The 20,457-nt window shown below is 43.6% G+C and overlaps 1 protein-coding gene across 3 annotated transcripts in view; it reads left to right on the plus strand.

The window, feature by feature from the left end:
* Positions 1-20,417, plus strand: part of LOC126999221 (uncharacterized) — an 88,301-nt gene extending 67,884 nt beyond the window's left edge. For all 3 annotated transcript variants that reach the window (XM_050861551.1, XM_050861553.1, XM_050861552.1), the window contains 2 exons: positions 6,384-6,506; positions 19,209-20,417. In XM_050861551.1, the coding sequence (XP_050717508.1) occupies positions 6,384-6,506; positions 19,209-19,415 (330 nt within the window). In that variant the 3' untranslated portion in view covers positions 19,416-20,417. The remainder of the gene's footprint in view (positions 1-6,383; positions 6,507-19,208) is intronic.
* Positions 20,418-20,457: the final 40 nt, after the last annotated feature.

Consider the following 20,457-nt stretch of genomic DNA (forward strand, 5'->3'; position numbering starts at 1 on the left):
CTACGATGAGCACACCACTTAACATCTTTTCGGTCCTTCTAACCTCCAGTGGTTGAGGTGATAAACAATCTTCGTCGGTAAATACGGATGCGAAAAAGTTATTTAGGATTGTAGCCATTTCATTTTCATCGTTCGTGTGGTTACCATTATCATTAGCAAGCGGTCCAATACCACAAGTTAGTGACTTTTTATTATTTACATAGCTAAAAAATTCTTTAGGATTAGATTTACTCGTTTCCACTATATATTCTTCAAGATTTTTCTTGCTTTGTTTTATTAATTTCTTGGTTTCGTGGCAAATTCTGTCCAACTCTAGTTTGTCAGCCTCACTCTGAGTTGATATGTATCTACTGTATACGCATTTTTTAAGAGATAGGCTATTTTGAATTTCGTTATTCCACCATTTGGGTTTCTTCTTAAAAGCTGAACGTCTGTTACGATAGGGTACGCATATGCTTATGGCATTGTTCAGTATTGTGGTGAAGGCCCCCCAAGATTTATCAATATCTGTTTCTGCCGAGATTTCAGTCCAGTCAGAATTATTTAGAATTGATTGGAGTCTTACGAAATTTGCTCTCTGATAATCAGGCACCTTGTCTTTGCTAGGAGTTACTTTATTTTCTTTCATATTGATGCTGAATGTGATTGTTCGGTGATCGCTAGAACTAAAAATTGGACAAACATTTACTTCGTTACCTAGATCAGCTGTCGTTGAAAAGATAAGGTCAAGTATATTATTTTCCCGAGTCAGTTCTTGAACGTGTTGATGTAAATCACTTTCTAGTAAATTTGTGTACAGGTCGAGCCCTGTATGACAGTTCAACGGTTCACCCCATCTTTTCACTGGCAAGTTAAAGTCCCCAACACTTACTGCCTCGCAACTGCTACTTGTTTCTAATAATAATTCACTTAATGCGTGGTCGATATCAAGAGTCTGCCTTGGCGGTCTGTAGACAAGTCCAATTACTATTTTACGAGATTTATTTTTAATTTCAATGAAGACCGTGTCTACATTGGTTATAATATCTGTTTTCACAGATACTGGATGGAGAGAGTTGTGGATATAAAAGATAATGCCTCCACCCTGTCTGTTCTCGCTTTCATGACTAAAGATGGTATAACCTGGTAATCTATATTCCGCAATGAAATCTCTATTTGAAGTGTCTATCCAAGATTCTGTGACTCCGATGATGTGATAATGATTTGTAGCTGCGAGGACTTCTAAGTCTTCAAATTTGTTACGTAGGCTGCGAGCGCTTACATAGCAAGCTTTAATGTGATTCGAGTCGGGGGTTTCGCGGGTTGAGTGCTCCCTTACAGTGGAGCTGCTGGTGTTCTTGCCTCCGCATTTTTTGGCTTTCGAAGAGCCACTTGGTCAGAGAGCAGCCTCCCGAAACGGGCTGCTCCAACAGGGTTTAAGTGGTTGCCATCAGGAAGGAACAAGTCTGAATCGTAGTAAAAATTGTTCCACAAGTTAGCGAACTGGACGTTTTCTTGTGAGCAAAGGGACTGAAGTCTGTTGTTTGTGCTGAAGGCCTTACTGTAAAAGCTAGATTCGGCACCGACCCTCGGGAGGATTCCTGAGATTATGATGTCACTGGCATCCGTTTTACGTTTATACTGCTTGATCATGTGGCGGTATTTCTCAAGCAGTTCCTCAGAATGGGTTGTCTTTACGTCATTCGTCCCCACGTGAATGACAAAGAGGGTGTTTCGGTCAGCATTTCTCGTGACATCATCGCACGCTGCGGTTATGTCGTCCAGTCTGGCACCTGGATAACAGTAATGTTTTCTGCGGCCGTTTGATGAACGACCACAGAACTCAACCAGCTGGCCACGAACCATGGAGTCTCCAACTAGGCGAGTCCCAAACTCATCCTCCATGGTGCCTGCCAGCACCTGGAACCTATTGAAGGTAGTGGGGGTCAGTAAATGCTTGGTTGCCTGCTTCGATTTGGCTCCATTCCTTACAGGTTGGAACCCGACATCCTGTGATGCAGGAAGAGAAGCGTTAAGTGGGGCAGGCTGGAAGGTGTCCTGTGAGGCAGGCTGGGAGTTAGCCTGTGAAGCAGGCTGGGGGTTAGCCTGTGAAGCAGGCGGGGGGACAGCCTGTGAAGCAGGCGGGGGGGCAGCCTGTGAAGCAGGCTGGCGGTTGTCCTGTGAGGCAGGCTGGGGGTTAGCCTGTGAGGCAGGCTGGGGGTAGCCTGTGAGGCAGGCTGGGGGTTAGCCTGTGAGGCAGGCTGGGAGTCAACCTGTGAGGCAGGTAACACGTCCTCCCGTGAAGCAGGAGATTCATCTGGAGAGGGCACAGTCTCGGTGGAGGGCCTCTCCACCATCGATGGTGGAGTCACTGCCACATTATTTGAAACAAATTCCTGAAGGGCTTCGAATTTCTTTTCAAGATCATTATATTTGACTTTCCATTCAGTCACAGCCTTCTGAAGTTGTAATCTTTGAATGCAGAGGCAGCAAGTTTTACTCAGCTGGAAGAATTGAGCTGCAAATCGTCCGGGACAGACGTCACACTTAAGGCTCGAAGGCATTGTTAGAAATTTAAGCGAGTTTACAGTTTGGGCAAATATTAAAAGCATAAATTGAGTTGGATAAAAATTGTGCATGGAAATTAGATACTGCTGTGTTAGATGCCTCCAACACTGGGAGTTCGCTCCCACAGGGTCTTGAAAACGCCTCAAAGACCAATCGTTTGTCCTGAGCCTCGGTCACGAGAGAAACTTTCACAACCCGGCGCTTTTCAGCTATTGTCCTCGAAGTTTTGCCCCATAGACTGGGGCCAGCGTAGTCACACAGAGCAGAGCTGGCAAGGGAGGAGAGGAACCAGCAATTCGTTCCCACATTCCGAAACGTCTAACCCAACTCTGCGACACTTTCGAGGCCTGGCCAGTGGCACCTGTCACCAGGTGTTCTCCACCAACTCTAGAGAGTATCAGACGCCCTTCCTGAGAGACCAAAAAGCTGAAATATTCCTTGACTATAAGAAAAACCCTCAGAAACTCCACCTAGAAGCCGGGAGGTACAACCTCAAATGGCCCACGGAAGACATCTCTTTCAGGAGAAAACAAGAACCAGCTGTTATGCAGAATAGGGATGGGAGTACCGTCGATAGAGGGGAGGGACGGGGAGCTCACACCGACAACTGGTTCCCAGGGAGGCTCTTTAGTGTAGAGGTCGCCACACTCCTCTACACCGCAGGCCTAAATAATTAGGCACGGTCCAGCTGACTAGGACCCTGGAACTCCAGCCATTTTCTCATAAAGAGATCCTCTGCCTGCAGTCCAATCCACCACTGCTGCTGCCCAGAGGCTTCACCGTGACCCTGGCACAGGAGACATATCAGGTATTACACCTTGTCCAAGGGTGACCTGAGACTATGCAGGGCAAGGACGTCTAGTTCCCTGAGGTGAAAACACTTCACCCGCATACCTCGGGAAATAATGTTTCCTGTCCACACCTCAGGGTTGTTTTCAGGATGTCGGTGTGTGCGGAGACTGCTGCAATGGCCTCTGTGTTTTACTTATTATTGCACTCACTGGAGAGCAAGAAGAAGACAAGGAAACGCGTATGGTTGCGGTAGTTTATAGAAAGTTGAGCATTACAGAATGACTTACTTTTGGTGGAACAGGCACAGAAAAGGCATTCCAGCCTCCATCAGCCTGCAGCTATAATCTGACAGGTGAAGATCCTTTTACAAGCCTCATTAACACCTTTGAAATGTCAAAGCTGAGGTTCCATACAAACTTTCCTGGTGTGGGCGGTCCTGAGAAACAGTTGGGAAGTATTTGAGATTAAAAATGAGAAACTTTTGCGCACTCGCACGTACACGTATGCAGGTGTGGGTGTGGGTGTACATGTATATATGTATAAATGTGGGTGTGGGTGTATATATATATATATATATATATATATATATATATATATATATATATATATATATATATATATATATATATATATATATATATATATATATATAGTCACACACCTATAATTAGCTAGATATTGAAGTATGTGAATGAATGATAATTATAATCCCAATCCCTTTTCCCCGTGAGTGAGGTGTGGGATGTCTTTATCCCCACACCCCTGAAGGAGGTCACTCCCAGTAGTCAGGGTGTGCCCCCCTCCCTTCTCTCTCTCTCTCTCTCTCTCTCTCTCTCTCTCTCTCTTTCTCTTTCTCACATCCATAAATATATAATGAAATTTGACTGGAATATAAAAATAGTTTATACTTTACTATCAAGACTTGAAAATCACACACACACACACACACATGCATGCAAGCACATGCACATACACACACACACACACACACACACACACACACACACACACACACACACACACACACACACACACACACAGATCGACGATGTGGGGTTCTTGAAAAAGGTCTGGACTTCTGAAAATCTCTATGTATTCTCAGCAATAAAAATATAAACTAAATTATCCAAAAATTGAGTTCTCAGACTCACATCCCCTTTCTCGTTACTTGTTTAGCTTAAACTATCCTAGGCACGAACTGTACTTAGCTGCGTGGAAGGGCGTGCCAGAAGCTGCACCCTGCTGCCACATGGTCTGTCCGTGCACGGTGGAGTCCTCCAGCCTCTTCTCGTAACTTTCCAAGGTGCTCCACACAGCAAACACGCCTCTCGTAACCTCCCTTGCCTACAGTACACACTCACCTGACTTGTGGATATGGCAGGTGGTAGGAAGACCACCGCGATGTAAAACACGTGGGCGGGAGAGGAAGAAAGCGTGTCTGGTCAGCGCGAGAGCACTTGGAGAAGAGGGCACAGGTCAAGGGGCGACCCACCACGGCCCGCGGTCAAGATGCCAGCACTCGCCACAGCTGACATCTCTCGTTCTGTGTAACACTTATACTAACGCCCTAACGGCTATGGGTTATTATTTATCAATAACCTAACACCATGCACTAAGTAATAGTGGGTCATGCATCCCATGAATATTTCAGTATTGGCAGCAATAGGCAATAAGTATTTGAATAAGCTCCTGCTCCCGCCTGTCCTGGGTCTGGGTAGGTAGGTAGAAATTTCCCGCCTTCTAAGGACTTATTTCCCACTCTCTAAATAAAATGGTGGGGACTTCCATGGAATTTTCCACGGGCTATTTCTTGAAATAAGGAATTCATGACAGATGCTAAAGTGCACTTGCTCATGTCAGGAAGGTATCTGCTGGCGATTACGAGTCCAACACTTGATCAGTCTGTGGTAAATTACACATACATTCTCTTTCAATGTTTCTAGATTATTTCCTGAATGTATCCAAGTTGTTTCTCAACTGCTTCCTGAAACACTTGGGAAACGTCTGGGATACATTGTTGTCATTCAAAGATTCCTGGTGTGGATGTGCCTTAAAGAGAGAGAGAGAGAGAGAGAGAGAGAGAGAGAGAGAGAGAGAGAGAGAAGGGGTAGGATAGGGCATGGCAGGTCACATAGGCAGAGCTCTTAGGGGATCTAGCCAATCACAGCAAGATGACAGCTGTCATCGCGTAGGAGTTGGCAGGTGTCGCCTTCAAGGAGATTTGCGAGGCAGAGTCTGCTGAGGTGGCCGAGGTTTTAATGAAGCTGACTGTACCTTGGATCAGTTAGGTGTGAGCATGGTGGTACGAAGGGGAAGATAAGAGAAAGGGCATTGCAAGGAAGAAGGGTACGTGGTAGAGTCTTTGGGATGAATCATGGCTGGTAGAAGTGTGAGCATGGAGGTAAAAAGGGATTTGAGAAATACAATGATAGTACCAACCCTCACATATGCAAGTGAAATGTGGGCCTGGAATGAAACTCAAGATGTCTAGAGTGCAGGCAGTGGAAATGAGTTATTTGAGGAGTGTTTGTGGTGTGAGGAGAATGGATGGAATAAGTAATGAAAGTGTGTACGAGCATTTTGGAATGTGTCACAGGGGTGAAGGGAAGAAGTGTGGAGTGGTGGAAGAAGTGAAGTGACAGACTTTAAAGTGGTTTGGCCACATGGAGCGAATGGAGGAAACTAAGATGACCAGAAAGGTGTATGTGAGTGAGATAGAGGGAGGGAATGCTAGAGGACGATCTCCAGTGAAATGGAGGGATAGGGTGCAGGAGTACGTTAGGGAGAAACTTTGAGAAGGCAAGGAGGGAGTGTCTGGATAGAGAAAGTTGGAAACTTCTGCCGTCGATGGAATGATGATGAGAGAGAAACAATTTATATTACAGTATATTAATACTTTGTTACGATTGTCAATGTATTTATATGATTTTTATGTGAATATATCTCCCTCTCCTTATACTGTATCTTATTTATTTCCTCTGTTTTATGTCTTCTTTGATGATGTTTATAAGATAATAATGTTGGAAAACCTTTATTTATCACAGAAAAATATGCGGGTTCTTCGGAGCAGCAAGCCCCTCCTATCGCCACGCTCCTTCAATTCCTCAAACTCCCGCGAATCAAGTGCCAACAAACAGCGTCCGTTCAAAATGCAGCTTCCCGACCTGGTGAGTTACCGCTTATCTAGTTTATTTTGCTGCCTACACACCTTCAGGAGACACAGGGCTGATGGTGGTAGGCTGTGGGTGTGTAGACGTGTAGGGGAAAGGAGAAAATGAGTGGTGATGGACAAGGAATAGAAGGTAAAGAGCCGTGCCCTATGTCTTCGTCCTCATCTTTCCCTTTCTCTACCTCTCTTTCGCCCCATATATTTCGTTGACTACCTACCTTCAGGAGACATAGGGCTGGAGGATATGGTGGTGGTAGGCTGTGGTCATGTAGGGGAGAGGAGGGAATAGGTGATTGAAGACGAGTAAGAGATGGAAAAGAGCCACAGCCTTTCTCTACCTCTCTCGGCCAGTATGTTTCATTACTACACACCTTCAGGAGACACAGGGCTGGAGGATATAGTGGTGGTAGGCTGTGGGCGTGGCGGCGTGTAGGGGAAGGGAGGGAATAGGTGGTTGAAGACAAGGATCATAGACGGAAAAGAGCCACCTGTAGCCTTTCTCTACCTCTCTCGGCCAATAATTTTGTTGACTCTACACCTTCAGGAGTAAAGTGATGGTTTGTGAGTGAAGTAGAAGTGAGGTTGTCGATATTGTATGCCCATATAGAGTGGGAATTGAATGTGAAAAAGAATGCAAAATAATTTTGAATGGTGAAGAAATGGAGGAGATCAATGAGTTTAAGGGCCGCTTTCACAGTCGTTTTGTTTGTTTTGATCATTACCAGTGGCGCTGATCGATACTATAGTTTTCCACGTGAAACTGGCCGATGGGGTAGTGGCGGCTACAGAGGAAGCGAGAGGTGTTGAGAGTGTGTGGTAAGGTGCGGGGCTAGGCTAACCCTGCAGCCGCCACTACCCCACTGGCCAGTTTCACGTGGAAATTCTATAGCAGCAATTGTCGCCATTGGTAATGATCAACACAAACAAAAGGACTGTGAAAGCGGCCTTAAGTACCTTGGATCAGTTAGGTGTATGCATGATGATATGAAGGGAAAGATAAGAGAAAGGGCAAGGAAGAAGGGTGGTAGGGTCTTCGGGACGAATCATGACCGGTAGAAGTGTGAGCATGGAGGTAAAGAGGGATTTGAGAAATACAATAATAGTACCAACCCTCACATATGCAAGTGAAACGTGGGGCTGGAATGAAAGTCAGATGTCTAGAGTGCAGGCAGTGGAAATGAGTTATTTGAGGAGTGCTTGTGGGGTGAGTAGAATGGATGGAATGAGTAATGAAAGTGTGTGCGAGCGTTTTGGAATGTGTCACGGGGTTGAAGGGAAGAAGTGTGGAGTGGTGGAAGAAGTGAAGCGACAGACTTTGAAGTGGTTTGGCCACATGGAGCTAATGGAGGAGAGTAAGATGACCAGAAGGGTGTATGTGAGTGAGATAGAGGGAGGGAATGCTAGAGGACGACCTCCAGTGAAATGGAGAGATAGAGTGCAAGAGTATGTCAGGAAAAAGGGTGAAAGATCCTTGAGAAACTTTGAGCAGGCAAGGAGGGAGTGTCTGGATAGAGAAAGTTGGAAACTCTTCTGCCGTGGCCATCCCCTGGTGGGAGCTCCTAGGAGCAGGCGTCGATGAAATGATGATGATGAGGAATTGAGAAACTATTATCTGAGGTTGACACTGACAAAGCGACTGGACCAAACAATATACCCTACAGTATACTAAAAGCTAATGCTTGCATTCTTGCACCTATCCTGCAGGTTATATTTTCGCAGACATTACAAACCGGAGAACTCCCTCAGAACTGGCTTTTGGCAAATGTGTCACCAATTTTTTAATCCGGAGACAGAACCCTCCCTGCTAATTATAGACCTATTTCACTAACCTCAGTTCCCTGCAAAATTTTAGAATGTGTAATTCATAGACATATAATGGCCCACTTTGATGGGCAAAATATACTGACTGACAGTCAGCACGGCTTTCAGCCCAAACGTTCGTGCGAGACTCAATTACTTGTGACCACACACGACATTTTGCAGTCCCTTAACAACCCCAAAATTAAACAAGTTGATGCCTTAATACTTGACTTTGCCAAAGCCTACGACAAAGTTTCCTACCAAAGACTTTTAGCTAAATTAGAATACTATGGCATACGAGGACAACTTTCTAACTGGATTACCACGTTTTTGACTACCCACAAGCAAAGAGTTGTTCTTGATGGTAGTCAATCCTCATCTATTCCTGTAACTTCTGGGATACCTCAAGTCACTGTCTTGGGCCCCCTTCTTTTCCTTTCTTACATTAATGATCTCCCACTATCACTTACCTCTTCTACTAGACTTTTTGCAGGTGACAGTTTAGTTTATCGACCCATTTTAGATAGGGATGACTGTCTTCGACTCCAGGACGATTTGGCTGCACTTGAAGACTGGGAAGCCAAGTGGCAGATGACGTTTAGACCAGACAAATGCTATCACATCTGTTTCATAAGTACTAACAAACCTGTTCCCTCATTAACAAACTTCATGACACAAACCTAAACACTGTCTCTTCACACAAATACTTGGGAGTACATATCTCAGCAGACATGCGATGGAACACACACGTGAGCAGTGTTGTAAAAGATGAAAAACCTGACATAGGTTTTATTGCACACAAACAACTGGAGTCACCTCCTGAAACAATAGAAACAGCCACTATTACAACACGCACTACTTTACATGCACAATAACAAACAAATACATCAAAGTAAGTGCCAGACAACACAGGGACAGCCACAAGCAATAATATGCGCGAAGACACACAAATAGCAACATAATAAGCTGGTAAATGCAAGCAGAGAAACACAACGTACATGAGAGCATAAATGTAAAACTACATTGAACATATATTACCACATTCTCCCCACCTATGAAATTCAAGCAGCATAATCATCAAAATACTTAGGTGCCCGCCGGGTCCTTTCGGACCTCCGGAGTGGTACAGGTGTAGTGCCTTGACCAGATGCAGCAGGATGCTCTTGAACAGCACTTTCCCCGGGTGTAACGTCATGAGTGACTTCTTGAAGAGCAGGTTCCGAGTTTGCTCTAGCATCTGGACGGCGCACCTCAGACTCTGATATACCTAGAGACTCTAGAGATTGCGGCAGTGAAGGTCTGGTGGCCTCCACGCTGCTACTATCATCACCACTTAAAGGTGCAAGATGCCTCAAAGACACAGTGGACTCTCTACCATCAGGAAACTTGACATGGGCATATTCAGGATTAGCTTCTACTATTTCTACTTCATCTACTAGAGGGTCATTCTTGCTGTGCTGTACTTGTCGTCTTAATAGAGCGGGACCTTTGGTGATGAGCCAGGTAGGCAACGTACGACCTGACGTGGACTTCCGAGGATGCTTTAGGAAACGCTCGTGTGGTGTACAATTAGTTGACGTACATAGCAGGGAACGGATAGAGTGAAGTGCATCTGGGAGGACAACTTCCCATTGCGAGACATCAAGATTCCTTGTTCTGAGAGCTAACCGAATGGTTTTCCATATGATTCCATTGTACCTCTCCACCTGACCATTGCCCCTTGGGTTGTAGGGCGTAGTGCGACTGGTAGCCACTCCTTTCTCTAGTAAGAATTTCTTCAGCTCTTCTGACATGAAAGAGGCTCCCCTGTCTGAGTGTACGTATGCTGGCATTCCGAATAGTGCAAACAGTTGTACCAAGCACCCGATGATAGCACCAGCAGTCATGTCTGAACAAGGGAACGCAAAAGGGAACCGTGAGAATTCGTCAATGACTGTGAGCAAGTATCTGTTTTTCGACTGTGACGGAAGGGGCCCCTTAAAATCCAAGTTCAATCTCTCGTATGGCTGAGTAGCTTTCACCAGATGGCCATCATCAGGCTTATAGAACTGAGGTTTGACAGTAGAGCAGACTGGACAAGAAGCAGTAACCTTCTTTACATCCTCAACAGAATAAGCCAGGTTCCGAACTCGGATGAAATGCACCATCCTTGACACTCCAGGATGACATAGACTTTCATGCAGTTGTTTGAGTTTGTCTGTAGCTACAGCACCACAGACACGCGAGAGAGCATCTGCAGGAATATTTTCCGTACCTGGACGATACACTATATCGTAGTGGTAGCATGACAGTTCAATGCGCCACCTGGCTATCTTGTCGTTCTTGATTTTGCTTGAAGATCTTGTGTCGAACATGAATGTTACACTTCGCTGGTCAGTAATCAGCTTAAAGTGATGACCAATTAGGTAATGCTTCCACTTTCTGAGGGCCTCAACTATGGCATAAGCTTCTTTCTCTACTGAAGAATGCCTTTGTTCACTGTCAGAGAGTGCGAGAAGAACGCTACAGGACGTCCATTCTGAGTGAGAGTAGCGGCAATGGCATGGTCTGAGGCATCTGTTTCGACTGTGAAAGGGGATGTAGGATCAATGGCTTGCACCACGGACTTCGCAATTTCATTCTTCAATTTCTCAAAAGTCAGAGAAGCTTCAAAAGACAATGGGAATCTCGTGGAGTGTGAAAGAGGCCGGACTTTCTCAGAGAAGTTGGGTATCCATCGTGAGTAATGAGCAAGCAACCCCAACATTCTCCGAAGAGAGGCAGTATCCTTGGGAAGGGGTAGACTCAAGAGAGGCTGCAGTCGTTCTGGATCAGGTCTGATCTCTCCGTCCTTTATAGAGTATCCCAGAAGGTTTATAGACTGTGTCCTGAAATCACACTTGTCATGATTAAAGGTGAGGTTGTAATCCTTCGCCACTTTCAAGAAATGATTTAGGTTTTTGTCATGCTCCTCTTCCGTCTCTCCACATACAGTCACATTGTCCACATAAGCAAATGCCCCTTCCACCTTTTCTTTTGCAAGGATCTGATCCACAACTCGTTGGAAAGCGGCCACTCCGTTCTTCACACCAAATGGGATTCGATTGAACTCATACAGCTTTCCACTCGCCTCAAAAGCAGTGTACAACTTTTCGTCTTCTCTTATTGGCACTTGGTGGTAGGCGCTCTTCAGGTCCAAGGTGCTAAACACTTTAAATCTTGAGACATTGTTCACTGTTTCATCGATCCGAGGCAAAGGGTAAGCATCCAGCTCAGTAAACCTGTTTATAGTTTGTGAATAATCAATCACCATTCTCTTCCTGTGATTGTGCCCTGCAGTGATTAGCACCTGGGCCCTCCATGGAGACTGGCTGGGTCTTATTATTCCTTCTTGTAGCATTCTACCAATTTCAGTTTTGACAAATTCCTTATCAGCCTGAGAGTAATGTCTCGACTTTGCAGCAATGGGTCTGCAGTCTGCTGTCAGATTGCTTAATAGTGAGGTCGCAACCAACTTCACTGCAGCCAGCCCACATATCTTGAGTGGTGGGCGTGCTCCTCAAAAGCCATTTCTAGAGCAGAATGATTCTTCAAGAATTCATGCCCCAAAATTACATCACTACACAGGGCTGGCAGCACTTTGAGTTTTACACTAGGATAAATTTGTCCTTGCAGCTCCACATCCACACAACAATGACCTAAGATTTTGGACGAGAGACGCATCAGCCATGGAGACGTGCCCGTCGTCAGGAAGTATGATTAGGTTGTTTTCTTTAGCAATCTTCTGACTCACAAAATTTTCCGAGCTTCCTGTATCAATAAGTGCATTAACAGGGAGACCATTAACTTTCAAACAACTCAAAGATTTACTAAGACTACTAGGCGCAGCCCCAGACACAGTAGCCAGTGTTGCTGCCGAATATTTAGTTTTACCAGCAGAGGTATCCCCTACCGGTTTCCCTGACCTACACACTTTTGCATAATGTCCTTGTTTCTTACACTTTAGACATAAAGCTTCCCTAGCAGGACATTTGAACCGAGGTGCCGTTTCAAACCACAGAAAAAACACTGATTGGCGCCAGTAGTGGCGGCAAGATGAGCAGTTTTATCACTACTTTCTAAACACTCTGAATCACCTGACTGACTTTCTGGCTGAGGTACAGCAGCAGTAATTGGCTCAACAGTAGTATAAGAAGCAGAATGTTTCTGAGCCATCTCTAAAGTGCATGCCTGTTCATAAGCAGTTTGCAAGTTAAGAGTTATATTTTCGAGTAGTCTTTGACGAATGGCACCAGAAGAAAGTCCGTTGATGAATGCATCTCTAACATAGTTATCACACGCCTGCTCTGCCGACACTGCTTTGAACTGACAGTCTTTGCTAGGAGCTTCAGAGCTTGGAGAAACTGGTCTAGAGACTCACCCGACCCCTGCCTACGTGTGGCCAGGACATGCCTAGCAAACACCTCATTTCTAGGTTTTACATACAGGGATGTCAGCGCTTTCTCAGCCTTATCATAAGTGTCACAGTCTGCTATGTAGTCGTACACTCGAGGAGCAACGTAGTTGGTGAGTAGGATTAGTTTGTCTGCACTGGGAGATGTCGTCTGTACTGCTTGGTAGAAGTTGTTGAATGTCCTCAGCCAGTGCGTCCACTCCTTAGCAGCGGTGGCAGAATCCGGGTCAGCCTCGAAGCGCTCTGGACGTAGAAACCGTTCCATGGCCTCTCAAATTTTTGTGTGCAATAAATTGTTGTAAAAGATGAAAAACCTGACATAGGTTTTATTGCACACAAACAACTGGAGTCACCTCCTGAAACAATAGAAACAGCCACTATTACAACACGCACTACTTTACATGCACAATAACAAACAAATACATCAAAGTAAGTGCCAGACAACACAGGGACAGCCACAAGCAATAATATGCGCGAAGACACACAAATAGCAACATAATAAGCTGGTAAATGCAAGCAGAGAAACACAACGTACATGAGAGCATAAATGTAAAACTACATTGAACATATATTACCACAAGCAGCATCAGGGCCAAAGCTCACAGAGCCGTGGGGTTCCTGCGTAGGAACCTTAGCAGGTGTAACACAAACATCAGAATTCTTGCATACAAATCACTCGTTCGGCCACACATAGAATATTGTGACACCGTCTGGGATCACACTCTGATCACAATTTCCATTGCAAGTCAGTTGTTTTTGAGGTTTTAATAAGTAAATGGAGATTGGTTACTATTTTTATAACAGCAGGATAGTATCTGATAGGTAAAGGGGGGTGACTACGGGGGGTCCTGCTGCGCATATGGTACGTCCAATAGCTTTGAAATCTTAGTATGTTATTTGTTACTGTAAAGGTATTTTATTTTGTGAATTTCATCAAATTTGGGTGAAGTTTAGGAGAGACTCGAATAAAGCGTATTTTTCGCTTTTTTGTTCCACAGGCTTTAATTTTCAGTTAATCGGTTTGAAGAAAATACCATAGAAACTTTGTTTACCTATCTACATTTTGTTGGAAGTAACTTTTTGATTTTTTGTTTTGTCTTCGAAGAAAAAAAATTACAATCTTTTGTCAATTATTATTTTCTCCTCTCTGTGTCCCATTTTCTTTTGACATTATTGAAAATCTATTTCCAACTAAAAATTGCCCTTTAGTTGTAGTTTCAACAGATCCCTAACAAAAGTCAATCAGACTTTTTACTGATTTTGTGAAATTATTTTAAGTTTAAAAAACTAATTTAATGACGAGATTTTCTATTCTCTTTTTTCTATTACTCTCTCGGTCCCACACGTCCTCTGCGTGTATCGAAACACACGAGAAATTAATCAAGATTAGGGTATTTCGCCGGCTGCCTGGGATTGAACCCGCGACCAGCGTGACGGGAGAGCCACTCCTTACCTAGTCGGCCAAAGAGGTACCCCCCTGGCTAAGTGGGTTATGGGAGGCTTGTTCATCAGGCATAGTTGCCGCACTACACTAATTTTCGAGATATTGGCTCCTAAAGATTTTTTTACATTTCATTCCTGTCCTGCCATTTGCATTTATTTGATTGGCATGAAATTTTCACATATTATTGTGTATATCTTGTTGACTTGCTGGAGAATGATCAGGCATCTGGGCCCGCGGCACTCCCGCGTAGCGTGAGTGCCGCGGGAGTGCCTTGCTTCTACGCTACTCTCTTGCTTGTTATCTGAGGTTTGGCCGCTCCATAAGACCTCTTGATGTTGGTGACTTTTTCTGTTTGCCTTGTGCTTGTACATCATTTGTAAGGACGTTTTTTTGGCTGGAGAGGAGAGAAAAGTACGATATACTCTTCCCGTCTGTGTCTCGCTTGGCACTGGCGCGGTGGCACCTCTCTTCCTCCCCTGCCTCTCCGCACGAAGAAGAGAGGATGACAGATGACAAAATTTACGAAGAAATAAAATATTCTAATGCAATTTTTACGTATATACGAATGATACTGCATATGTTGACATGAGCGTCTTATGACGCGCATGTCCGACTATATTATAAAAAGCCCCCCAGGGAGGGTTTAATTTTACGAAAACAAACCTCACCACATGGTAATTTAGGGTTTCCCGGCCACGCTGAGCGAAAAACATGTACTCGTCCGATTTTAAATGTATTCTTCAAAAATACCCCGTAGTCACCTCCTTTAAGGTGGAGTTGTTAGTTTTTTTTTTTTTTTTTTTTTTTTTTTTACAACAAAGGAGGCAGCTCAAGGGCACACACAAAAAAGAAAACAATAACAAAAAAAAGCCCGCTACTCACTGCTCCTAAGAAAGAAAGAAAAGAGGTGTCCAAAAGCAAGGTCAGACTCAGGAGGAGAGATGTCCTGATACCCTCCTCTTGAAAGAGTTCAAGTTGTAGGCAGGAGGAAATACAGATGAAGGAAGATTGTTCCAGAGTTTACCAGCATGAGGGATGAAAGAGTGAAGATGCTGGTTAACTCTTGCATAAGGGGTTTGGACAGTATAGGGATGAGCATGAGTAGAAATGCGTGTGCAGCAGGGCTGTGGGAGGGGGGGAGGCATGCAGTTAGCAAGTTCAGAAGAGCAGTCAGCGTGGAAATATCGATAGAAGATAGAAAGAGGCAACATTGCGGCGGAATTTAAGAGGTAGAAGACTATCAGTATGAGGAGGAGAGCTGATGAGATGAAGAGCCTTAGCCTCCACTCTGTCCAGAAGAGCTGTATGAGTGGAGCCCCCCCCACACATGAGATGCATATTCCATACGAGGGCGGACAGGGCCCCTGTATATGGACAGCAACTGTGCGGGGGAGAAGAACTGGTGGAGACGGTACAGAACGCCCAGCCTCGAGGAAGCTGATTTAGTAAGAGATGAGATATGAAGTTTCCAGTTGAGATTTTGAGTTAAGGATAGACCGAGGATGTTTAGTGTTGAGGAAGGTGATAGCTGGGTGTTGTCAAAGAATAGGGGATAGATGTTTGGAAGATTGTGTCACGTGGATAGGTGGAGAAACTGTGTTTTTGAGGCATTGAAGGACACCAGGTTCCTCTTGCCCCAATCGGAAATAATAGTAAGGTCTGAGGCTAAGCGTTCTGCAGCCTCCAGCCTTGAGTCATTAAGTTCCTGTAGGGTGGGTCTTCTTGAGAATGTGGTCCTGGTGGTGGTGCTTGAGGTGGTGTCCATGGGGGAGAGATGCTGGCATGTTGGTGGTTCTCTGCATGGTAATTTACTAGAACTAGATTATTCTCTAACATGGCTTTGTGAGGGATTTTGGTCTGATTTATGGATATGTGTCTGGACCCCTGAAATAGTCTGATTTAAAAACATTTCAGTAATGTCACTGACAAGTCAAACGGAGCATATAACACAGCATTAGTGCTGAAAACGAATTACAGCCCTTCTGCCTGACGACAGTTACCACCGCCCGGGAAAAACTGTCATGTACATCACTTCAGATTCCAGTACAAATTGCACACTATTGGAAGTAGGAAGATGGAGGAATTTGACGATTTGTTCCTAGAGGATGACTACAGAATACAGATCATCTGTGCTTAATCCTTTGTATATGCCCCCCACAGCAGGGCAGATGCTGTGTTCTGTGAGTTAGTTTTGTTTTTAGTTGCATATGTATATGAGTTCTGAGTCAACTCTAATTTTCTCCTTGTTTTAGATTGATGTCAACTATAATATTGTAAAAATATATATTTCCTCACCTGCACATGATGATTATGTTAAGAGATGATGCAAGAAATTCACCAGCATACAAAAAAACAGCACTGCTCCGGGATTAAAGTCACAGCTACAAAATAGTTGGACAACGCTGCCTAGGATCAAAAAGATGCCAAATGTCTTTAGAAAATGCAGCATCTTCCCTTCTTTCCCTTGCCTTATGTCATTTTCTGTTTTTTTTTAATGTGAAATAACAAGAAAATGGGGAGGGGTTTTACCCACGTAAAAACAAACCTCACCATGGTAATTTAGGGTTTCCGCCACGCTGAGCGAAAACATGTACTAGTCCGATTTTAAATATATTCGTCAAAATACCCAGTAGTGCATGCGCCCCTTACAGGTTTTTTTTTACAACAAAGGAGGCAGCCTCAAGGCACACACAAAAGAAAACAATAACAAAAAAGCCCGCTACTCCTGCTCCTAAGAAAGAAAGAAAGAAAAGAGGTGTCCAAAGCAAGGTCAGACTCAGGAGGAGATGTCCTGATACCCTCCTCTTGAAAGAGTTCAAGTTGTAGGCAGGAGGAAATACAGATGAAGGAAGATTGTTCCAGAGTTTACCAGCATGAGGGATGAAAGAGTGAAGATGCTGGTTAACTTGCATAAGGGGGTTTGGACAGCATAGGGATGAGCATGAGTAGAAAGTGAGTGCAGGCTGGAGGGGGGGAGGCATGCAGTTAGCAAGTTCAGAAGAGCAGTCAGTGGAAATATCGATAGAAGATAGAAAGAGGCAACATTGCGGCGGAATTTAAGAGGTGAAGACTATCAGTATGAGGAGGAGAGCTGATGAGATGAGAGTTTAGCCTCCTCTGTCCAGAAGAGCTGTAGAGGAGACCCCCACATGAGATGCATATTCCATACGAGGCAGACAAGGCCCTGTAAATGGATAGCAACTGTGCAGGGGAGAAGAACTGGCGGAGACGGTACAGAACGCCCAGCCTAGAGGAAGCTGATTTAGTAATTGATGAGATATGAAGTTTCCAGTTGAGATATTGAGTTAAGGATAGACCGAGGATGTTTTAATGGAGGAAGGTGATAGCTGAGTGTTGTCAAAGAATAGGGGATAGTTGTTTGAAAGATTGTGTCGAGTGGATAGGTGGAGAAACTGTGTTTTTGAGGCATTGAAGGACACCAGGTTCCTCTTGCCCCAATCGGAAATAATAGTAAGGTCTGAGGCTAAGCGTTCTGCAGCCTCTAGCCTTGAGTCATTAAGGTCCTGTAGGGTGGGTCTTCTTGAGAATGTGGTCCTGGTGGTGGTGCTTGGGGTGGTGTCCATGGGGGAGAGATGCTGGCATGTTGGTGGTTCTCTGCATGGTAATTTACTGGAACTAGATTATTCTCTGACATGGCTTTGTGAGGGATTTTGGTCTGATTTATGGATATGTGTCTGGACTCCTGAAATAGTCTGATTTAAAAACATTTCAGTAATGTCACTGACAAGTCAAACGTAAGCATACAACACAGCATTAGTGCTGAAAATGAATTACAGCCCATCTGCCTGACGACAGGCACCACAGCCGGGAAAAACTGTCATGTACATCACTTCAGATTCCAGTACAGATTGCACACTATTGGAAGTAGGAAGATGGAGGAATTTGACGATTTGTTCCTAGAGGATGACTACAGAATACAGATCACCTGTGCTTAATCCTTTGTATACCTACATCCAGCGGCAGATGTTGTGTGGCAAGAGTTATGTTTACAGTTTGCATGTATATGAGTTCTGAGCCAAATCTAATTTTCTCCTTGTTTTAGATTGATGTCAACTATAATATTGTAAAATGTATATTTCCTGCACATGATGATTATGTTAAGAGATGATGCAAGAAATTCACCAGCATACAAAAAAACAGCACTGCTCCAGATTAAAGTCACAGCTACAAAATAATTGGACAACGCTGCCCTAGGATCAAAAGATGCGAAATGTCTTAGAAAATGCAGCATCTTCCTTCTTTCCCTTGCCTTATGTCATTTCAGTTTTATTTAATGTGAAATAACAAGAAAATAAATATTTCTTTATACAACACCAACTTTCTGGGTCTCAAAGAGCATTATATTCTATGTTCATTCTTCAAAAAAATTCCTTCAGGAATTTGACTGCTGTGGTGTGGCTACTACTCACTGATTGACCAATGAAAAGTGTTTGTCTTTTGGGAAAACATATCACTGAGCACTTTTGGTCTCATTTGCTTTGTATGCATCCGTCTGACTCTGTCGTGACACTACTGAAAACTCATTAACACCGTATCAATATCTGGAGTATAGAAGTGACTTAAAGAGTTTACTGTATTCTTTTTTTTATATATATATATGATTTTATATATATATATATTCGATATATATATATATATATATATATATATATATATATATATATATATATATATATATATATATATATATATATATATATATATATATATATATATATATATATATATATATATATATATATATATATCCGTATATATATATATATATATATATATATATATATAAACTAGTCAGCACAAATGGTTTGATGCTCAGTAAATGTAACATGCTGAAAATTTTAGAATTTTGCCTTATTGATAACTTTGGCATGGACTGAATATGGAAGAGGATGAGAAAGAAATGGATATGAGAACTTTATCATTACCTTCAATATATTGCTGTATGTAGACTCATGTTAAAAACTGACTGGCATATATATTCTCTAATTCTATTACAATTTCAGTTTCAGACAGAGGCACTACACCGTGATATCCTCAACAGGAATAAAACAGCATTCAACCAGGTTATTGAGCGGTACATTTCCCTGGCACACGGACTTCCTCCTCCACTAGATGAATGTCCCTACCAGTCTCCACACAACATCAAAAACAAACCAAGTTCAACTCACTTAGACCCCAGAAGAACCTTTCCAGGACAGGTGCAACCATAAAAACCAGCACTGTCTCCCCAGCGATCTCATTGAGGCAAGATTCATGTTGTGATGAGGATGATCTTGTTAGAGAAGTAGAGGAATCACTGCAGAGGAGGAAACAACAGCTTGGGTTAAGTGATGACTTTATATGTGAGGAGATAGAGGATAATGAGGTTGATGAGGATGACCCCACATGGGATGGCTCTCATTACCATGCCAGGGTGAATTTACCCAGCAGATTGCATAAAAAGAGAAAGCTTTCTGATAATCTTATTACAAACACAGTGGGGTTATCTGACGAAAACAAGTCTCGAAAGAAAGCAAAAGCACCTGTGGATGAAGTAAGCCTTTCCCAAAACAAAACTGCTGATTTGAGGCAGCTTTCTGTGCAGGACAGGCTTTCAGATGTGAGCAACTTACCAAGAAGAAGAGGTAGACCTTCCAAAAGAAAGTCAGTGCTGGAGGTGAATGATGAGGGTAATATATCAAAGAAAAGATGTAGATCGCCCAAACAAAAGTCAGTGCAGAAGGTGAGCGATGAGGGTGATACATCAAGGAAGAGAGGTAGACAGCCCAAAGCAAAAGTGACGGCAGAGAGTCAAGAAAATCTGAATCAAAACAACCCAAGGAATGAACCCAAACGGAGAGGCAGACCATCCAAGAAGAATAAAGCATTGAGTCTTAACCCCACCAAGGACAAAACTTCAAACATAAGGTCAGGTGATGAAAACAAAGAACCGAAACGGAGAGGCAGACCATCCAAGAAGAATAAAACATTGAGTGTGAACCCCACCAAGGACAAAACTTCAAACACAAGGTCAGGTGATGAAAACAAAGAACCGAAACGGAGAGGCAGGCCATCCAAGAAGAATAAAGCATTGAGTCTTAACCCCACCAAGGACAAAACTTCAAACACAAGGTCAGGTGATGAAAACAAAGAACCGAAACGAAGAGGCAGGCCATCCAAGAAGAATAAAGCATTGAGTCTTAACCCCACCAAGGACAAAACTTCAAACACAAGGTCAGGTGATGAAAACAATGTGCCACAAAAGAGAGGCAG

Source organism: Eriocheir sinensis, chromosome 16 (assembly GCF_024679095.1).
Source record: "Eriocheir sinensis breed Jianghai 21 chromosome 16, ASM2467909v1, whole genome shotgun sequence".
NCBI lineage: Eukaryota > Metazoa > Arthropoda > Malacostraca > Decapoda > Varunidae > Eriocheir > Eriocheir sinensis.